This window comes from Telmatherina bonti (genome assembly GCF_933228915.1).
Source record: "Telmatherina bonti genome assembly, chromosome: 16".
Lineage (NCBI taxonomy): Eukaryota > Metazoa > Chordata > Actinopteri > Atheriniformes > Telmatherinidae > Telmatherina > Telmatherina bonti.
The window spans coordinates 6,462,066-6,482,190 of NC_136614.1; the positions used below are offsets into that span (position 1 = coordinate 6,462,066).

Sequence of the window (20,125 nt, forward strand, 5' to 3'; positions counted from 1 at the left end):
ACAAAGCTTCCGGGTGGATGTGAAGTAAAAGGCACGAATCCAAAACTAGTTTGTCAAAAAACAATGCACATACAGTGCTAAATGGGCGTAAACGCCAAGATGGTGGACACCCCGTTGCCATGGTAACAGGTGGTCAATGCAGTTTTTTCACTCGCCTTGGGTTGTTACACATATGTACCGAATCTGTAGCACTAGGTCAAAGTAGAAGATCGGGCCCCCTCCCCCCCCCCCCCCCCCAAAAAATGCCCCCCCTCAATACATGTTTCAGTGTGTTAAGGACCTACCAAATATGAACGCTGACCCTTTTGGTGCAGATCGGATGTATTACTGCGAAGATATGAGTAAACCGTGTTTCATGGTGAGGAGGATTTTTTTCAAGATGGCGGACACATCGTTGCCATGGTAACAGGTGATTAATTGAGTTTTATGCTTGTCTAGGGTTGATACACATGTGTGCCGAATTTCGTAGCCCTAGGTCAAAGTAGACGATCAGGCCCCTAGGAGCCCCCCAATAAAGCCCCCCCCCCCCCCCCCCCCCCCCCCCCCCCCCCCACCCACACACACAATACATATTACAATGCGTTAAGGACCCTCGAAATATGAATTTATTTTAATTTTGGTGCAGATCGGATGCATTTCTGCGAAGATATGAGTGAACCGTGTTTCATGGCAAGAACGCTTTTTTCCATGGGTTGCCACGGTAACACGCTTTCTCCAATAACTTTTGGTCCCCATCTTGTCACGAAGCTCCATGGCGAATGTGGAGCCAATAGCATGAATCGCCTCAGACTAGTTCGTTCAAATACGATGCGCCCAAATTGACAAAAACGGGCAAAAATATGGTCGTAAATGCCAAGATGGCGGACAGCCTGTTGCCATGACTTCGTATGGCTCAGACCCTAATTAGATTAGGTCAAAAAATGCATTTAAATAAATTATTTGTAACGTTTAAAAGGTTTAGAACTTGACAGTCACAATAAAAACTGTTTTTTTGTTTATAAAAAGGTTTAGGTGTTTCTGGAGTACAATATTGTCATATAAGCAGAAAACCTTAAATCTGATCAGAAATATTTAATGGCTACATTGGAGGAGAAAGTTGCAGAGAAACATGACATTCACGTCTGAAGTGTTGTTAAAACCGGAATGTTGGGTTTCTTCCCCTCCAGGTAAAAGTCGCCTTGCGGATGCTAAAATGTAAATAATCCATTACTATGATGGTAGCTGGATTCCTGTGAATGGTTCTGGTTATGCAGAACCAGTCTGAAGTCTAGAAGTTTGTTTTGAAGTTTGTGAAAACCTCAAAAAAATTGTTCAGCATGTTAATCTGCTTACTTCCAGATACCTGACCACCTCATATGGGACGGGGCAGGACATAGACGAGAGGATAGTGGAAGGTAAAGATTCCAGCTGCCGTCAGATCAGGAACTTTTCTTCTGGCTGTAACCAGATTTTCTCTTTTGCAGCGAACCCCCTGCTGGAGGCTTTTGGAAACGCTAAAACTGTCCGGAACAACAACAGCAGTCGTTTTGGAAAGTTTGTGGAAATCCATTTCAATGCAAAGGTGCTCTGCTCTGCTTCTTTACTCCTAATGTCTGCTACTCCTGATGTCCATTACTCCTATTGTCTGTTACTCCTTTAGTCTGTTACTCCTTTAGTCTGTTACTCCTTTAGTCTGTTACTCATATTGTCTATTACTCATATTGTCTATTACTCCTGTTGTATGTTACTCCTATAGTCTGTTATTCCTATAGTCTGTTACTCCTATTGTCTGTTACTCCTATAGTCTGTTACCCCTATTGTCTATTACTCCTATAGTCTGTTACTCCTATAGTCTGTTACTCCTATAGTCTGTTACTCCTATACTCTGTTACTCCTATAGTCTGTTACTCCTGTCGTCTGTTACTCCTGTCGTCTGTTACCCCTATTGTCTATTACTCCTATTGTCTATTACCCCTGTTGTATGTTACTCCTATAGTCTGTTACTCCTGTTGTCTGTTAACTCCTATATTCTGTTACTCCTATACTCTGTTACTCCTGTCGTCTGTTACTCCTATAGTCTGTTACTCATGTAGTCTGTTACTCCTGTAGTCTGTTACTCCTATCGTCTGTTACTCCTATAGTCTGTTACTCCTATAGTCTGTTACTCCTATACTCTGTTACTCCTATACTCTGTTACTCCTATAGTCTGTTACTCCTATAGTCTGTTACTCCTATAGTCTGTTACTCCTATCGTCTGTTACTCCTATCGTCTGTTACTCCTATCGTCTTTTACTCCTATACTCTATTACTCCTATAGTCTTTTACTCCTATAGTCTTTTACTCCTATAGTCTTTTACTCCTATTGTCTGTTACTCCTATTGTCTGTTACTCCTATAGTCTGTTACTCCTATACTCTGTTACTCTTATCGTCTGTTAATCCTATTGTCTTGTTACTCCTATAGTCTTTTACTCCTATTGTCTGTTACTCCTATTGTCTGTTACTCCTATAGTCTTTTACTCCTATGGTCTGTTACTCCTATCGTCTGTTACTCCTATCGTCTGTTACTCCTATCGTCTGTTACTCCTATCGTCTTGTTACTCCTATTGTCTGTTACTCCTATAGTCTGTTATTGTCTGTTACTCCTGTCGTTTGTTACTCCTATTGTCTATTACGCCTATTGTCTGTTACTCCTATCGTTTGTTGCTCCTATCGTCTGTTACTCCTATAGTCTGTTACTCCTATAGTCTGCTACTCCTATAGTCTGCTACTCCTATAGTCTGCTACTCCTATAGTCTGTTGCTCCTATAGTCTGCTGCTCCTATAGTCTGTTACTCCTGATGTCTGTTACTCCTGTTGTCTGTTACTCCTATACTCTGTTACTCCTATACTCTGTTAATCCTATAGTCTGTTACTCCTATACTCTGTTACACCTATACTCTGTTACTCCTATACTCTGTCACTCCTATCGTCTCTTACTCCTGTTGTCTGTTACTCCTGTTGTCTGTTACTCCTGTTGTCTGTTACTCCTGTTGTCTGTTACTCCTGTTGTCTGTTACTCCTGTTGTCTGTTACTTCTGTTGTATGTTACTCCTATGATCTGTTACTCCTATTGTCTGCTACTCCTATCGTCTATTACTCCTATTGTCTTGTTACTCCTATTATCTCTTACTCCTGATGTCCATTACTCCTGATGTCTGTTACTCCTGATGTCTGTTACTCCTATTGTCTGTTACTCGTGTTGTCTGTTACTCCTATTGTCTATTACTGCTATTGTCTGTTACTTCTGTTGTATGTTACTCCTATAGTCTGTTACTCCTATTGTCTGCTACTCCTATCGTCTATTACTCCTATTGTCTTGTTACTCCTATTATCTCTTACTCCTGATGTCCATTACTCCTGATGTCCATTACTCCTGATGTCTGTTACTCCTGATGTCCAATACTCCTGATGTCTGTTACTCCAAAAGTCTGTTACTCCTATTGTCTGTTACTCCTATAGTCTGTTACTCTTATTGTCTGTTACTCCTATCGTCTGTTACTCCTATCGTCTGTGACTCCTATTGTCTGTTAGACTATAGGAGTAACAGACTATAGGAGTAACAGACTACAGGAGTAACAGACTATAGGAGTAACAGACTATAGGAGTGTTACTCCTATAGTCTGTTACTCCTATACTCTGTTACTCCTATACTCTGTTACTCCTATTGTCTTGTTACTCCTATTGTCTGTTACTCCTATCGTCTGTTGCTCCTATCGTCTGTTGCTCCTATCGTCTGTTGCTCCTATCGTCTACTCCTATCGTCTGCTACTCCTATCGTCTGCTACTCCTATCGTCTGCTACTCCTATCGTCTGCTACGCCTATCGTCTGCTACGCCTATCGTCTGCTACGCCTATCGTCTGCTACGCCTATCGTCTGCTACTCCTATTGTCTGTTACGCCTATCGTCTGTTACGCCTATCGTCTGTTACGCCTATCGTCTGTTACTCCTATCGTCTGTTACTCCTATCGTCTGTTACTCCTATCGTCTGTTACTCCTATCGTCCGTTACTCCTGATGTCTGTTACTCCTATAGTCTTACTCCTATAGTCTGTTACTCCTAGTCTGTTACTCCTATCTTCTTTTGCTCCTATAGTCTATTACTCCTATTGTCTGTTACTCCTATAGTCTGTTACTCCTATAGTCTGTTGCTCCTATAGTCTGCTGCTCCTATAGTCTGTTGCTCCTATAGTCTGTTACTCCTGATGTCTGTTACTCCTGATGTCTGTTACTCCTGTTGTCTGTTACTCCTATACTCTGTTACTCCTGTTGTCTGTTAATCCTATAGTCTCTTACTCCTACAGTCTTTTACTCCTAAAGTCTGTTACTCCTATACTCTGTCACTCCTATTGTCTCTTACTCCTTTTGTCTGTTACTCCTTTTGTCTGTTACTCCTGTTGTCTGTTACTCCTATTGTCTGTTACTCCTATTGTCTATTACTATTACTGCTATTGTCTGTTACTCCTGTTGTATGTTACTCCTATCGTCTGTTACTCCTATAGTCTGTTGCTCCTATAGTCTGTTGCTCCTATAGTCTGCTACTCCTATAGTCTTTTACTCCTGATGTCTGTTACTCCTATACTCTGTTACTCCTGTTGTCTGTTACTCTTATACTCTGTTGCTCCTATAGTCTGTTGCTCCTATAGTCTGCTGCTCCTATAGTCTGCTACTCCTATAGTCTGCTGCTCCTATAGTCTGTTGCTCCTGTAGTCTGTTACTCCTGATGTCTGTTACTCCTGTTGTCTGTTACTCCTATACTCTGTTACTCCTGTTGTCTGTTAATCCTATAGTCTCTTACTCCTACAGTCTTTTACTCCTAAAGTCTGTTACTCCTATACTCTGTTACTCCTATACTCTGTCACTCCTATTGTCTCTTACTCCTTTTGTCTGTTACTCCTGTTGTCTGTTACTCGTATTGTCTGTTACTCCTATTGTCTATTACTATTACTGCTATTGTCTGTTACTCCTGTTGTATGTTACTCCTATCGTCTGCTACTCCTATCGTCTGTTACTCCTATTGTCTGTTACTCCTATAGTCTTTTATGCCTCTAGTCTGTTACTGCTTTCGTCTGTTACTCCTATAGTCTTTTACTCCTATTGTCTGTTACTCCTATAGTCTGTTACTCTTATCGTCTGTTACTCCTATTGTCTTGTTACTCCTATTGTCTGTTACTCCTATTGTCTGTTACTCCTGTCGTTTGTTACTCCTATTGTCTATTACGCCTATTGTCTGTTACTCCTATAGTCTGTTGCTCCTATAGTCTGTTGCTCCTATAGTCTGCTACTCCTATAGTCTTTTACTCCTGATGTCTGTTACTCCTATACTCTGTTACTCCTGTTGTCTGTTACTCTTATACTCTGTTACTCCTGTTGTCTGTTAATCCTATAGCCTGTTACTCCTATAGTCTGTTACTCCTAAAGTCTGTTACTCCTAAAGTCTGTTACTCCTAAAGTCTGTTACTCCTATACTTTGTTACTCCTGTTGTCTGTTACTCCTACACTCTGTCACTCCTATCGTCTCTTACTCCTTTTGTCGGTTACTCCTGTTGTCTGTTACTCCTGTTGTCTGTTACTCCTGTTGTCTGTTACTCCTGTTGTCTGTTACTCCTGTTGTCTGTTACTCGTATTGTCTGTTACTCCTATTGTCTATTACTGCTATTGTCTGTTACTCCTGTTGTATGTTACTCCTATAGTCTTTTACTCCTATTGTCTGTTACTCCTATAGTCTGTTGCTCCTATCGTCTGCTACTCCTATAGTCTTTTACTCCTGTTGTCTGTTACTCTTATACTCTGTTACTCCTGTTGTCTGTTAATCCTATAGCCTGTTACTCCTATAGTCTTACTCCTAAAGTCTGTTACTCCTATTCTCTGTTACTCCTGTTGTCTGTTACTCCTATACTCTGTCACTCCTATCGTCTCTTACTCCTGTTGTCGGTTACTCCAGTTGTCTGTTACTCCTGTTGTCTGTTACTCGTATTGTCTGTTACTCCTATTGTCTATTACTGCTATTGTCTGTTACTCCTGTTGTATGTTACTCCTATAGTCTTTTACTCCTATTGTCTGCTACTCCTATTGTCTGTTACTCCTATAGTCTGTTACTCCTATAGTCTGTTACTCTTATTGTCTGTTACTCCTATCGTCTGCTACTCCTATCGTCTGCTACTCCTATCGTCTGCTACTCCTATTGTCTGTTACGCCTATCTTCTGTTACTACTATCGTCCATTACTCCTGATGTCTGTTACTCCTATAGTCTGTTACTCCTATAGTCTGTTCTCCAAAATTCTGTTTCTCCTATTGTCTGTTACTCCCATTGTCTGTTACTCCTGTTGTCTGTTACTCCTATAGTCTCTTACTCCTAAAGTCTGTTACTCCTAAAGTCTGTTACTCCTATAGTCTGTTACTCCTATACTCTGTTACTCCTATACTTTGTCACTCCTATCGTCTCTTACTCCTGTTGTCTGTTACTCCTGTTGTCTGTTACTCCTATTGTCTGTTACTCCTATTGTCTATTATTATTACTGCTATTGTCTGTTACTCCTGTTGTATGTTACTCCTATCGTCTGCTACTCCTATCGTCTGCTACTCCTATCGTCTGCTACTCCTATCGTCTGCTACTCCTATCGTCTGCTACTCCTATCGTCTGCTACGCCTATCGTCTGTTACGCCTATCGTCTGTTACGCCTATCGTCTGTTACGCCTATCGTCTGTTACGCCTATCGTCTGTTACGCCTATCGTCTGTTACGCCTATCGTCTGTTACGCCTATCGTCTGTTACGCCTATCGTCTGTTACGCCTATCGTCTGTTACGCCTATCGTCTGTCACTCCTATTGTCTCTTACTCCTGTTGTCTGTTACTCCTGTTGTCTGTTACTCCTATTGTCTATTACTATTACTGCTATTGTCTGTTACTCCTGTTGTATGTTACTCCTATAGTCTTTTATGCCTCTAGTCTGTTGCTCCTATAGTCTGTTGCTCCTATAGTCTGCTGCTCCTATAGTCTGCTACTCCTATAGTCTGCTACTCCTATAGTCTTTTACTCCTGATGTCTGTTACTCCTATACTCTGTTACTCCTGTTGTCTGTTACTCTTATACTCTGTTGCTCCTATAGTCTGTTGCTCCTATAGTCTTCTGCTCCTATAGTCTGCTACTCCTATAGTCTGCTGCTCCTATAGTCTGTTGCTCCTATAGTCTGTTACTCCTGATGTCTGTTACTCCTATACTCTGTTACTCCTGTTGTCTGTTAATCCTATAGTCTCTTACTCCTACAGTCTTTTACTCCTAAAGTCTGTTACTCCTATACTCTGTCACTCCTATTGTCTCTTACTCCTTTTGTCTGTTACTCCTGTTGTATGTTACTCCTATCGTCTGTTACTCCTATCGTCTGTTACTCCTATAGTCTTTTATGCCTCTAGTCTGTTACTCCTATCGTCTGTTACTCCTATAGTCTGTCACTCCTATTGTCTATTACTATTACTGCTATTGTCTGTTACTCCTGTTGTATGTTACTCCCATCGTCTGTTACTCCTATCGTCTGTTACTCCTATAGTCTTTTATGCCTCTAGTCTGTTACTCCTATCGTCTGTTACTCCTATAGTCTGTTACTCCTATAGTCTGTTACTCCTATTGTCTGTTACTCCTATTGTCTGTTACTCCTATTGTCTGTTACTCCTGTCGTTTGTTACTCCTATTGTCTATTACGCCTATTGTCTGTTACTCCTATAGTCTGTTGCTCCTATAGTCTGTTGCTCCTATAGTCTGCTGCTCCTATAGTCTTTTACTCCTGATGTCTGTTACTCCTATACTCTGTTACTCCTGTTGTCTGTTACTCTTATACTCTGTTACTCCTGTTGTCTGTTAATCCTATAGCCTGTTACTCCTATAGTCTGTTACTCCTAAAGTCTGTTACTCCTATACTCTGTTACTCCTGTTGTCTGTTACTCCTATACTCTGTCACTCCTATCGTCTCTTACTCCTGTTGTCGGTTACTCCTGTTGTCTGTTACTCCTGTTGTCTGTTACTCCTGTTGTGTGTTACTCGTATTGTCTGTTACTCCTATTGTCTATTACTGCTATTGTCTGTTACTCCTGTTGTATGTTACTCCTATCGTCTGCTACTCCTATCATCTGCTACTCCTATCGTCTGCTACTCCTATTGTCTGTTACGCCTATCGTCTGTTACGCCTATCGTCTGTTACGCCTATCGTCTGTTACGCCTATCGTCTGTTACGCCTATCGTCTGTTACTCCTATCGTCTGTTACTCCTATCGTCTGTTACTCCTATCGTCTGTTACTCCTATCGTCCGTTACTCCTGATGTCTGTTACTCCTATAGTCTGTTACTCCTATCTTCTTTTGCTCCTATAGTCTATTACTCCTATTGTCTGTTACTCCTATTGTCTGTTACTCCTATAGTCTGTTGCTCCTATAGTCTGTTGCTCCTATAGTCTGCTGCTCCTATAGTCTGCTACTCCTATAGTCTGCTGCTCCTATAGTCTGCTGCTCCTATAGTCTGTTGCTCCTATAGTCTGCTGCTCCTGTTGTCTGTTAATCCTATAGTCTCTTACTCCTACAGTCTTTTACTCCTAAAGTCTGTTACTCCTATACTCTGTTACACCTATACTCTGTCACTCCTATTGTCTCTTACTCCTTTTGTCTGTTACTCCTGTTGTCTGTTACTCCTATTGTCTGTTACTCGTATTGTCTGTTACTCCTATTGTCTATTACTATTACTGCTATTGTCTGTTACTCCTGTTGTATGTTACTCCTATCGTCTGCTACTCCTATCGTGTTACTCCTATTGTCTGTTACTCCTATAGTCTTTTATGCCTCTAGTCTGTTACTCCTATCGTCTGTTACTCCTATAGTCTTTTACTCCTATTGTCTCTTACTCCTATAGTCTGTTGCTCCTATAGTCTGTTGCTCCTATAGTCTGCTACTCCTATAGTCTTTTACTCCTGATGTCTGTTACTCCTATACTCTGTTACTCCTGTTGTCTGTTACTCTTATACTCTGTTGCTCCTATTGTCTGTTACTCCTATTGTCTGTTACTCCTATTGTCTGTTACTCCTATAGTCTGTTACTCTTATCGTCTGTTACTCCTATTGTCTTGTTACTCCTATTGTCTGTTACTCCTATTGTCTGTTACTCCTGTCGTTTTTTACTCCTATTGTCTATTACGCCTATTGTCTGTTACTCCTATTGTCTGTTGCTCCTATAGTCTGTTGCTCCTATAGTCTGCTGCTCCTATAGTCTTTTACTCCTGATGTCTGTTACTCCTATACTCTGTTACTCCTGTTGTCTGTTACTCTTATACTCTGTTACTCCTGTTGTCTGTTAATCCTATAGACTGTTACTCCTATAGTCTGTTACTCCTAAAGTCTGTTACTCCTAAAGTCTGTTACTCCTAAAGTCTGTTACTCCTATACTTTGTTACTCCTGTTGTCTGTTACTCCTATACTCTGTCACTCCTATCGTCTCTTACTCCTTTTGTCGGTTACTCCTGTTGTCTGTTACTCCTGTTGTCTGTTACTCCTGTTGTCTGTTACTCGTATTGTCTGTTACTCCTATTGTCTATTACTGCTATTGTCTGTTACTCCTGTTGTATGTTACTCCTATAGTCTTTTACTCCTATTGTCTGTTACTCCTATAGTCTGTTACTCTTATTGTCTGTTGCTCCTATCGTCTGCTACTCCTATCGTCTGCTACTCCTATTGTCTGTTACGCCTATCTTCTGTTACTACTATCGTCCATTACTCCTGATGTCTGTTACTCCTATAGTCTGTTCTCCAAAATTCTGTTTCTCCTATTGTCTGTTACTCCCATGTCTGTTACTCCTATTGTCTGTTACTCCTATAGTCTTTTATTCCTATAGTCTGTTACTCCTATTGTCTGTTGCTCCTATAGTTTTTTATTCCTATAGTCTGTTACTCCTATACTCTTTTACTCCCATACTCTGTTACTCCTATTGTCTTGTTACTGCTATAGTCTTTTACTCCTATTGTCTGTTACTCCTATTGTCTGTTACTCCTATTGTCTTTTACTCCTATAGTCTGTTGCTCCTATAGTCTGTTGCTCCTATAGTCTGCTGCTCCTATAGTATGTTACTCCTGATGTCTGTTACTCCTATAGTCTGTTACTCCTATAGTCTGTTACTCCTATAGTCTGTTACTCCTGATGTCTGTTACTCCTATACTCTGTTACTCCTGTTGTCTGTTACTCCTATACTCTGTTACTCCTGTTGTCTGTTACTCCTATACTCTGTTACTCCTGTTGTCTGTTACTCCTATACTCTGTTACTCCTTTTGTCTGTTACTCCTATTGTCTGTTACTCCTATCGTCTGTTACTCCTATCGTCTGTTGCTCCTATCGTCTGTTGCTCCTATCGTCTGTTGCTCCTATCGTCTGTTGCTCCCATCGTCAGTTGCTCCCATCGTCAGTTGCTCCTATCGTCTGTTGTTCCTATAGTCTGTTACTCCTATAGTCTGTTACTCCTATAGTCTGTTACTCCTATAGTCTGTTGCTCCTATAGTCTGCTACTCCTTTTGTCTGTTGCTCCTATAGTCTGTTGCTCCTATAGTCTGTTGCTCCTATAGTCTGTTACTCCCATAGTTTATTACTCCTAATGTCTGTTATTCCTAATGTCTGTTACTCCCAGTGTCTGTTACTCCCCAAGTTCCGTTACTCCCGATGTCCGTTACTCTTTGGCCATTACTCCTGATGTCCATTACTGTCGATTTCTGTTGCTTCTGATGTCTCTTATTCACAATGTCCATTACTTCTGATCTGTTACTCCAAATAGCTGTTACTCCTTATGTCCGTTACTCCTATAAGCTGTTACTACCGATGTCTGTTACTTCTGATGTGTACAGAAAGCTGACTGAAGCTGTTTAAGCTGTCTGAATAAGAATTCAGCTTCAATTAATACTCCTAATGTCCGTTACTCCTGATTTCTATTACTTTCGATTTCTGTTACTCCCATTGTCTGTTAGTCATAATGTCTGTTACACCAGATGTCAGTTACTCCTGATGTCTGTTTGTCCCGATTCTCTTGAAAATAAGAGCTTTCAGCGAAGTTGATCCTCTGTTTTGCTTCATTCTGACCAAAATTCTTTGGCTGTTTTTGGCATTTATTTATATTTTAATTGAGCCTAAATGAGACGTCTGCAGCAGGGAGAATAAGCGATGTGACACCTCTTTCCTGTGACTGTATTTCCCTCAGAACGCTGTCGTTGGTGGCTTTGTGTCGCACTACCTGCTGGAGAAGTCCCGGATCTGCAGACAAAGTCCCGAGGAGAGGAACTACCACATCTTCTACCGCCTGTGTGCCGGAGCCCCCGAGGACATCCGGCAGAAGTTCCACCTCAGCTCCCCGGAGACGTTCAGGGTACGAAGATCTAGATCGCGCTAGGTCTTTTAGTGGGTTTGACCCAGTTTGACCCAGTAAGAAAACTGGACCGACACATTATTTTCTGCCAACAACTGACATTAATGACCAAATTAAAAAAAACAAAAATGTGTAGGCAGAATCAGACTCAACACTCTCGATAGCCAACCAGTTGGGTCAGATCCGGGCTCCTTTGGCCCAGTTACACCACTGGTAAGATGTCTTCAGAATGCTGGCTGTCATCTGGCCAGGACAAGGATCACGGGTAGTACAGGGGTGCCAAAGTCCGGTCCTGGAGATCTCTGGTCCTGGAGATCTCTGGTCCTGGAGATCTCTGGTCCTGGAGATCTCTGGTCCTGGAGGTCCTTGGTCCTGGAGGTCCTTGGTCCTGGAAGTCTGCGGTCCTGGAGGTCTGCAGTCCTTGAGATCTCTGGTCCTGGTCCGAATCAGAACTCTGTGCTTGACCCGGTTTTTCTTGGTGGTTTTGAACCCAAACCTGGATCGTCATGGTCCATTACCCAGACTCTGTTCCCGACTCGTCTCTGAGCCACTGGAAACACTACAGAGTCCACTACGACGCTTTTAAGCTCTACCGAGCTGTAAAACGCCATTCTGGACAGCAGAGGGCAGCAGCAGCTCAGCTGTACCCAATGGAGGAATCAAACAGTCTGGTCTGTTTCCTGCATTCAGAGAGAAAGCCGCTGACGTCCTGGCAGAGTGGAAGACACGCAGCTTCGGGTTGTTTTCATGGGGGGACAGGAACAGAGTTATGAGATGAGTCTTGGAATGTTTCAGGAGGAAATCTGACGTGTTCTGGTCAGGCGTGTGACGTGTTCTGGTCAGACGTGTGACGTGGTCTGGTCAGACGTGTGACGTGTTCTGGTCAGGCGTGTGACGTGTTCTGGTCAGGCGTGTGACGTGTTCTGGTCAGACGTGTGACGTGTTCTGGTCAGACGTGTGACGTGTTCTGGTCAGGCGTGTGACGTGTTCTGGTCAGACGTGTGACGTGTTCTGGTCAGACGTGTGACGTGTTCTGGTCAGACGTGTGACGTGTTCTGGTCAGACGTGTGACGTGTTCTGGTCAGGCGTGTGACGTGTTCTGGTCAGACGTGTGACGTGTTCTGGTCAGACGTGTGACGTGTTCTGGTCAGACGTGTGACGTGTTCTGGTCAGGCGTGTGACGTGTTCTGGTCAGGCGTGTGACGTGTTCTGGTCAGACGTGTGACGTGGTCTGGTCAGACGTGTGACGTGGTCTGGTCAGACGTGTGACGTGGTCTGGTCAGACGTGTGACGTGTTCTGGTCAGACGTGTGACGTGTTCTGGTCAGACGTGTGACGTGTTCTGGTCAGACGTGTGACGTGTTCTGGTCAGGCGTGTGACGTGTTCTGGTCAGACGTGTGACGTGTTCTGGTCAGACTTGTGACGTGTTCTGGTCAGACTTGTGACGTGTTCTGGTCAGGCGTGTGACGTGTTCTGGTCAGGCGTGTGACGTGTTCTGGTCAGGCGTGTGACGTGTTCTGGTCAGGCGTGTGACGTGTTCTGGTCAGGCGTGTGACGTGTTCTGATCAGACGTGTGACGTGTTCTGGTCAGGCGTGTGACGTGTTCTGGTCAGGCGTGTGACGTGTTCTGGTCAGGCGTGTGACGTGTTCTGGTCAGACGTGTGACGTGGTCTGGTCAGACGTGTGACGTGGTCTGGTCAGACGTGTGACGTGTTCTGGTCAGGCGTGTGACGTGTTCTGGTCAGGCGTGTGACGTGTTCTGGTCAGACGTGTGACGTGTTCTGGTCAGACGTGTGACGTGTTCTGGTCAGGCGTGTGACGTGTTCTGGTCAGGCGTGTGACGTGTTCTGGTCAGGCGTGTGACGTGTTCTGGTCAGACGTGTGACGTGTTCTGGTCAGGCGTGTGACGTGTTCTGGTGTCTGAATGTCTTGCAGTACCTGAACAGAGGATGCACTCGCTTCTTCGCCAACAAAGACACGGACAAGCAGATCCTGCAGAACCGGAAGAGCCCCGAGGTAAAGCCGCCGTTTTATTTTTGATTTTCTTAACTTGAGGATGATGATGAGGATGATGACGATGGTGATGATGATGAGTGAAGGGACGTCTCCTGTCCATCCCAGTAAGGGGCGTTCCCAGTGAAAATGACAGACTGGGATTGGGAGGATCTGACTTTGCAGACCTGCAGGATTTACTTCAGTCAGTAAAACCTCCTGGAAGGAACTTCCTCTGGCTGGTCATGCTGCAGATGGTGGTCGTCGTGGTAACGTGGTCGGATGCAGAAACGGAGGAGAAAGAAGCTGGAAGATGAGAACTGAAACCATGAGGCTTGTCCGAGGATTTGTGTTTGTAAAAGCGACAGATAATCGTAGCTGCATGTTGGGAACACCTGCAGCTCTGCAGAGTGTCTGAATCTCCTAAGGAGGTCAGACTTCCTGGTAGGTGGCTACTTAGTGAAGGAGGAACATGATGTGCTGTATGTCTCCTTCATCTGCGCACTCAAGAGGAGGAGGCGATGTGCTTCTCCTCCTCCTCCTCTGTGGTTGGTGTCCTGTCGGGGCGCCTGGAGGCAGCTGCATGCTAATGTTAGACTTTCACACCTGCTGGAGCTGCTTTCTGACTTCTCCTTCAGTCCGCCTCACAGTCCTCACAATGTCACAGCTGATTGGCAGTCGTGCTTTTCCTTCCTTACTGAGAACCTCAGACAGCCGTGAGAGTCAAAATAATTTATCATCTTACAGAAAATTCATGTTTTTTTTTTGTTTTTATTTTCCTTTTTTTATCATAAACAGAACAAAGAGGTGCAGAGTCCCCACCCCTACACATGAATAAATACATAAGATGAATGGAAAACTTAATGAATAAATACAACAGCATAAGTTCAGCATGTTGTAACATCATAATAATAATCATAATAATTAATAATAATACTAATTAATATGAATAAAAAGAGAGATATGATTGAAAAGGAAAGGTAACGTAACAGATGCGGAGTCTGGACGGGTCGACATCCAGACGAATGTTTGTTGGAATCAGCCTGATCCAAGCAGCAGAACCAACGTCTGCAGACGGGTTGCCAGGTCTGAGCTGAAGCTGCAAGTTTTATTCAAACCTTCCTCGTTGAAAGAAAAGCTGCAACGTCTGAACAACATCATGAAGAAACAAATCTGATGGAATGTGATGAAACTGGAGGTTCGTGGTGGAAAGTGGAAAATCTCCCATCATCATCATCATCATCATCATCACACTTAATGACGTGTTGCGGCGACATGCGTGTCGCTGCAGACGTGTTGCGATGTCATGCGTGTCGCTGCAGACATGTTGCGGCTTCATGCGTGTCGCTGTTCATGTGTTGCGACGTCAAGCGTGTCGCTGCAGACGTGTTGCGGCTTCATGCGTGTCGCTGCAGGCGTGTTGCGGCTTCATGCGTGTCGCTGCAGACGTGTTGCGATGTCATGCGTGTCGCTGCAGACATGTTGCGGCTTCATGCGTGTCGCTGTTCATGTGTTGCGACGTCAAGCGTGTCGCTGCAGACGTGTTGCGGCTTCATGCGTGTCGCTGCAGACGTGTTGCGGCTTCATGCGTGTCGCTGCAGACGTGTTGCGGCTTCATGCGTGTCGCTGCAGACGTGTTGCGACGTCAGCGTGTCGCTGCAGACATGTTGCGGCTTCATGCGTGTCGCTGCAGACGTGTTGCGGCTTCATGCGTGTCGCTGCAGACGTGTTGCGACGTCAGCGTGTCGCTGCAGACGTGTTGCGGCTTCATGCATGTCGCTGCAGACGTGTTGCGGCTTCATGCGTGTCGCTGCAGACGTGTTGCGGCTTCATGCGTGTCGCTGCAGACGTGTTGCGACGTCAGCGTGTCGCTGCAGGCGTGTTGCGGCTTCATGCGTGTCGCTGCAGGCGTGTTGCGGCTTCATGCGTGTCGCTGCAGGCGTGTTGCGGCTTCATGCGTGTCGCTGCAGGCGTGTTGCGGCTTCATGCGTGTCGCTGCAGACGTGTTGCGGCTTCATGCGTGTCGCTGCAGACGTGTTGCGGCTTCATGCGTGTCGCTGCAGACGTGTTGCGACGTCAGCGTGTCGCTGCAGGCGTGTTGCGGCTTCATGCGTGTCGCTGCAGGCGTGTTGCGGCTTCATGCGTGTCGCTGCAGGCGTGTTGCGGCTTCATGCGTGTCGCTGCAGACGTGTTGCGGCTTCATGCGTGTCGCTGCAGACGTGTTGCGGCTTCATGCGTGTCGCTGCAGACGTGTTGCGACGTCATGCGTGTCGCTGCAGACGTGTTGCGACGTCATGCGTGTCGCTGCAGGCGTGTTGCGGCTTCATGCGTGTCGCTGCAGGCGTGTTGCGGCTTCATGCGTGTCGCTGCAGGCGTGTTGCGGCTTCATGCGTGTCGCTGCAGGCGTGTTGCGGCTTCATGCGTGTCGCTGCAGACGTGTTGCGGCTTCATGCGTGTCGCTGCAGACGTGTTGCGGCTTCATGCGTGTCGCTGCAGACGTGTTGCGACGTCAGCGTGTCGCTGCAGGCGTGTTGCGGCTTCATGCGTGTCGCTGCAGGCGTGTTGCGGCTTCATGCGTGTCGCTGCAGGCGTGTTGCGGCTTCATGCGTGTCGCTGCAGACGTGTTGCGGCTTCATGCGTGTCGCTGCAGACGTGTTGCGGCTTCATGCGTGTCGCTGCAGACGTGTTGCGACGTCATGCGTGTCGCTGCAGACGTGTTGCGACGTCATGCGTGTCGCTGCAGACGTGTTGCGACGTCATGCGTGTCGCTGCAGACGTGTTGCGACGTCATGCGTGTCGCTGCAGACGTGTTGCGGCTTCATGCGTGTCGCTGCAGGCGTGTTGCGACGTCATGCGTGTCGCTGCAGACGTGTTGCGGCTTCATGCGTGTCGCTGCAGGCGTGTTGCGACGTCATGCGTGTCGCTGCAGACGTGTTGCGACGTCATGCGTGTCGCTGCAGACGTGTTGCGGCTTCATGCGTGTCGCTGCAGGCGTGTTGCGGCTTCATGCGTGTCGCTGCAGACGTGTTGCGGCTTCATGCGTGTCGCTGCAGGCGTGTTGCGGCTTCATGCGTGTCGCTGCAGGCGTGTTGCGGCTTCATGCGTGTCGCTGCAGGCGTGTTGCGGCTTCATGCGTGTCGCTGCAGACGTGTTGCGGCTTCATGCGTGTCGCTGCAGACGTGTTGCGGCTTCATGCGTGTCGCTGCAGACGTGTTGCGGCTTCATGCGTGTCGCTGCAGACGTGTTGCGGCTTCATGCGTGTCGCTGCAGGCGTGTTGCGATGTCATGCGTGTCGCTGCAGACGTGTTGCGGCTTCATGCGTGTCGCTGTTCATGTGTTGCGGCTTCATGCGTGTCGCTGCAGACGTGTTGCGGCTTCATGCGTGTCGCTGCAGACGTGTTGCGGCTTCATGCGTGTCGCTGCAGACGTGTTGCGGCTTCATGCGTGTCGCTGCAGACGTGTTGCGGCTTCATGCGTGTCGCTGCAGACGTGTTGCGGCTTCATGCGTGTCGCTGCAGACGTGTTGCGGCTTCATGCGTGTCGCTGCAGACGTGTTGCGGCTTCATGCGTGTCGCTGAAGGCGTGTTGCGATGTCATGCGTGTCGCTGCAGACATGTTGCGGCTTCATGCGTGTCGCTGTTCATGTGTTGCGACGTCATGCGTGTCGCTGCAGACGTGTTGCGGCTTCATGCGTGTCGCTGCAGACGTGTTGCGGCTTCATGCGTGTCGCTGCAGGCGTGTTGCGGCTTCATGCGTGTCGCTGCAGACATGTTGCGGCTTCATGCGTGTCGCTGTTCATGTGTTGCGACTTCATGCGTGTCGCTGCAGGCGTGTTGCGGCTTCATGCGTGTCGCTGTTCATGTGTTGCGGCTTCATGCGTGTCGCTGCAGACGTGTTGCGGCTTCATGCGTGTCGCTGCAGACGTGTTGCGGCTTCATGCGTGTTGCGGCTTCATGCGTGTCGCTGCAGACGTGTTGCGGCTTCATGCGTGTCGCTGCAGGCGTGTTGCGGCTTCATGCGTGTCGCTGCAGACATGTTGCGGCTTCATGCGTGTCGCTGTTCATGTGTTGCGACGTCATGCGTGTCGCTGCAGACATGTTGCGGCTTCATGCGTGTCGCTGTTCATGTGTTGCGACGTCATGCGTGTCGCTGCAGACGTGTTGCGATGTCATGCGTGTCGCTGCAGACATGTTGCGGCTTCATGCGTGTTGCGACGTCATGCGTGTCGCTGCAGACGTGTTGCGGCTTCATGCATGTCGCTGCAGACGTGTTGCGGCTTCATGCGTGTTGCTGCAGGCGTGTTGCGGCTTCATGCGTGTCGCTGCAGACGTGTTGCGGCTTCATGCGTGTCGCTGCAGACGTGTTGCGGCTTCATGCGTGTCGCTGCAGACGTGTTGCGGCTTCATGCGTGTCGCTGCAGACGTGTTGCGGCTTCATGCGTGTCGCTGCAGACGTGTTGCGGCTTCATGCGTGTCGCTGCAGACGTGTTGCGGCTTCATGCGTGTCGCTGCAGACGTGTTGCGGCTTCATGCGTGTCGCTGCAGACGTGTTGCGGCTTCATGCGTGTCGCTGCAGGCGTGTTGCGGCTTCATGCGTGTCGCTGCAGACATGTTGCGGCTTCATGCGTGTCGCTGTTCATGTGTTGCGACTTCATGCGTGTCGCTGCAGGCGTGTTGCGGCTTCATGCGTGTCGCTGTTCATGTGTTGCGGCTTCATGCGTGTCGCTGCAGACGTGTTGCGGCTTCATGCGTGTCGCTGCAGACGTGTTGCGGCTTCATGCGTGTTGCGGCTTCATGCGTGTCGCTGCAGACGTGTTGCGGCTTCATGCGTGTCGCTGCAGGCGTGTTGCGGCTTCATGCGTGTCGCTGCAGACATGTTGCGGCTTCATGCGTGTCGCTGTTCATGTGTTGCGACGTCATGCGTGTCGCTGCAGACATGTTGCGGCTTCATGCGTGTCGCTGTTCATGTGTTGCGACGTCATGCGTGTCGCTGCAGACGTGTTGCGATGTCATGCGTGTCGCTGCAGACATGTTGCGGCTTCATGCGTGTTGCGACGTCATGCGTGTCGCTGCAGACGTGTTGCGGCTTCATGCATGTCGCTGCAGACGTGTTGCGGCTTCATGCGTGTTGCTGCAGGCGTGTTGCGGCTTCATGCGTGTCGCTGCAGACGTGTTGCGATGTCATGCGTGTCGCTGCAGACGTGTTGCGGCTTCATGCGTGTCGCTGCAGACGTGTTGCGGCTTCATGCGTGTCGCTGCAGACGTGTTGCGGCTTCATGCGTGTCGCTGCAGACGTGTTGCGGCTTCATGCGTGTCGCTGCAGACGTGTTGCGGCTTCATGCGTGTCGCTGCAGACGTGTTGCGGCTTCATGCGTGTCGCTGCAGACGTGTTGAGGCTTCATGCGTGTCGCTGCAGACGTGTTGAGGCTTCATGCGTGTCGCTGCAGACGTGTTGAGGCTTCATGCGTGTCGCTGCAGACGTGTTGAGGCTTCATGCGTGTCGCTGCAGACGTGTTGCGACGTCATGCGTGTCGCTGCAGACGTGTTGAGGCTTCATGCGTGTCGCTGCAGACGTGTTGCGACGTCATGCGTGTCGCTGCAGACGTGTTGCGACGTCATGCGTGTCGCTGCAGACGTGTTGCGGCTTCATGCGTGTCGCTGCAGACGTGTTGCGGCTTCATGCGTGTCGCTGCAGGCTTGTAAACGTTACGTGTCCGTAAGGACGTTGACATTACACAATGAAATGCAGATCTGGTTACGATGAATGTTCTGACCCGTCAGCACCTGAAGTCCGGCCCGCTGAAGGACCCGCTGCTGGACGACCACGGCGACTTCACCCGGATGTCCGTCGCCATGAAGAAGATCGGCCTGGACGACACGGAGAAGCTGGACCTGTTTAGGGTAGTGGCGGGCGTGCTGCACCTGGGAAACATAGACTTTGAAGAGGCTGGAAGCACCTCAGGTGAGCTGCAGGGAAAAATCATGCTGCAGTTTTCCAGGAGACGACGTGTGATTGAACCATTATTGATCTGTAATTGATCTGATGTCTTTTTAAATGAAGTAATGAGCTTTCCTGCATTCAGATGTAGGGATCAGATGTAGATCAGATGGAAGAGTCTAGCCTCTGGGCCGTCGCTGCTGCCTGGGCTGTTTACCTGCTATGTTTACCTGCCGTGTTCAGGCTGCTGGTGCAGTGCATGCTGGGTAACGGCATGCGCAGCAGGGCGTCTGCAGAGAGGCTGTTCTGTTGCAGGACTTCAGTAATCTGATGTGAAACTGATGAAAAGTTCCGATTCCAGTTTTTGCCAAGCTGGGACGTTGCTAGAGAAGCCAGAGTGTTTAACGCTGAGGGTGTGTGTGTGTGTGTGTGTGTGTGTGTGTGTGTGTGTGTGTGTCTGTGCGTGTGTGTGTGTGTGTATTGGACCTTAATGATGTGTAATAACTGTTAGCGTTTTGTGAGGGAATCATAAATCTGAAGTTTCTCTGCAACGTTTTCTGATGAAACTCTAAAACATGAGCTTCACAAACGATCAAGTTGTTAAGACGAGGAAGATGGATCCAGCCTAAAGACGGAGACCAGGACATGTAGTAGTGAGGGGGGGGGCGGACCTTTCCGCTCTCTGCTGCTGGGAGTCCTGACGTTGGACCAGACGTCCAGGAGAGGCTGGTCCCGGTGGATCCGGGTTGATGGGAACTGACAGAACCTGTCGTTTTGATGCGGGTCATCAGCAGCAT

The 20,125-nt window shown here is 47.5% G+C and overlaps 1 protein-coding gene across 3 annotated transcripts in view; it reads left to right on the plus strand.

Annotated features, from left to right (window-relative positions):
• The window catches only part of myo6a (myosin VIa), a 190,010-nt gene that overhangs the window by 34,427 nt on the left and 135,458 nt on the right, over nucleotides 1-20,125 (plus strand). For all 3 annotated transcript variants that reach the window (XM_079255818.1, XM_079255819.1, XM_079255820.1), the window contains exons 7-11: nucleotides 1,339-1,394; nucleotides 1,464-1,561; nucleotides 11,235-11,399; nucleotides 13,335-13,415; nucleotides 19,172-19,352. In XM_079255818.1, coding sequence (XP_079111944.1) covers nucleotides 1,339-1,394; nucleotides 1,464-1,561; nucleotides 11,235-11,399; nucleotides 13,335-13,415; nucleotides 19,172-19,352 — 581 coding nt within the window. The remainder of the gene's footprint in view (nucleotides 1-1,338; nucleotides 1,395-1,463; nucleotides 1,562-11,234; nucleotides 11,400-13,334; nucleotides 13,416-19,171; nucleotides 19,353-20,125) is intronic.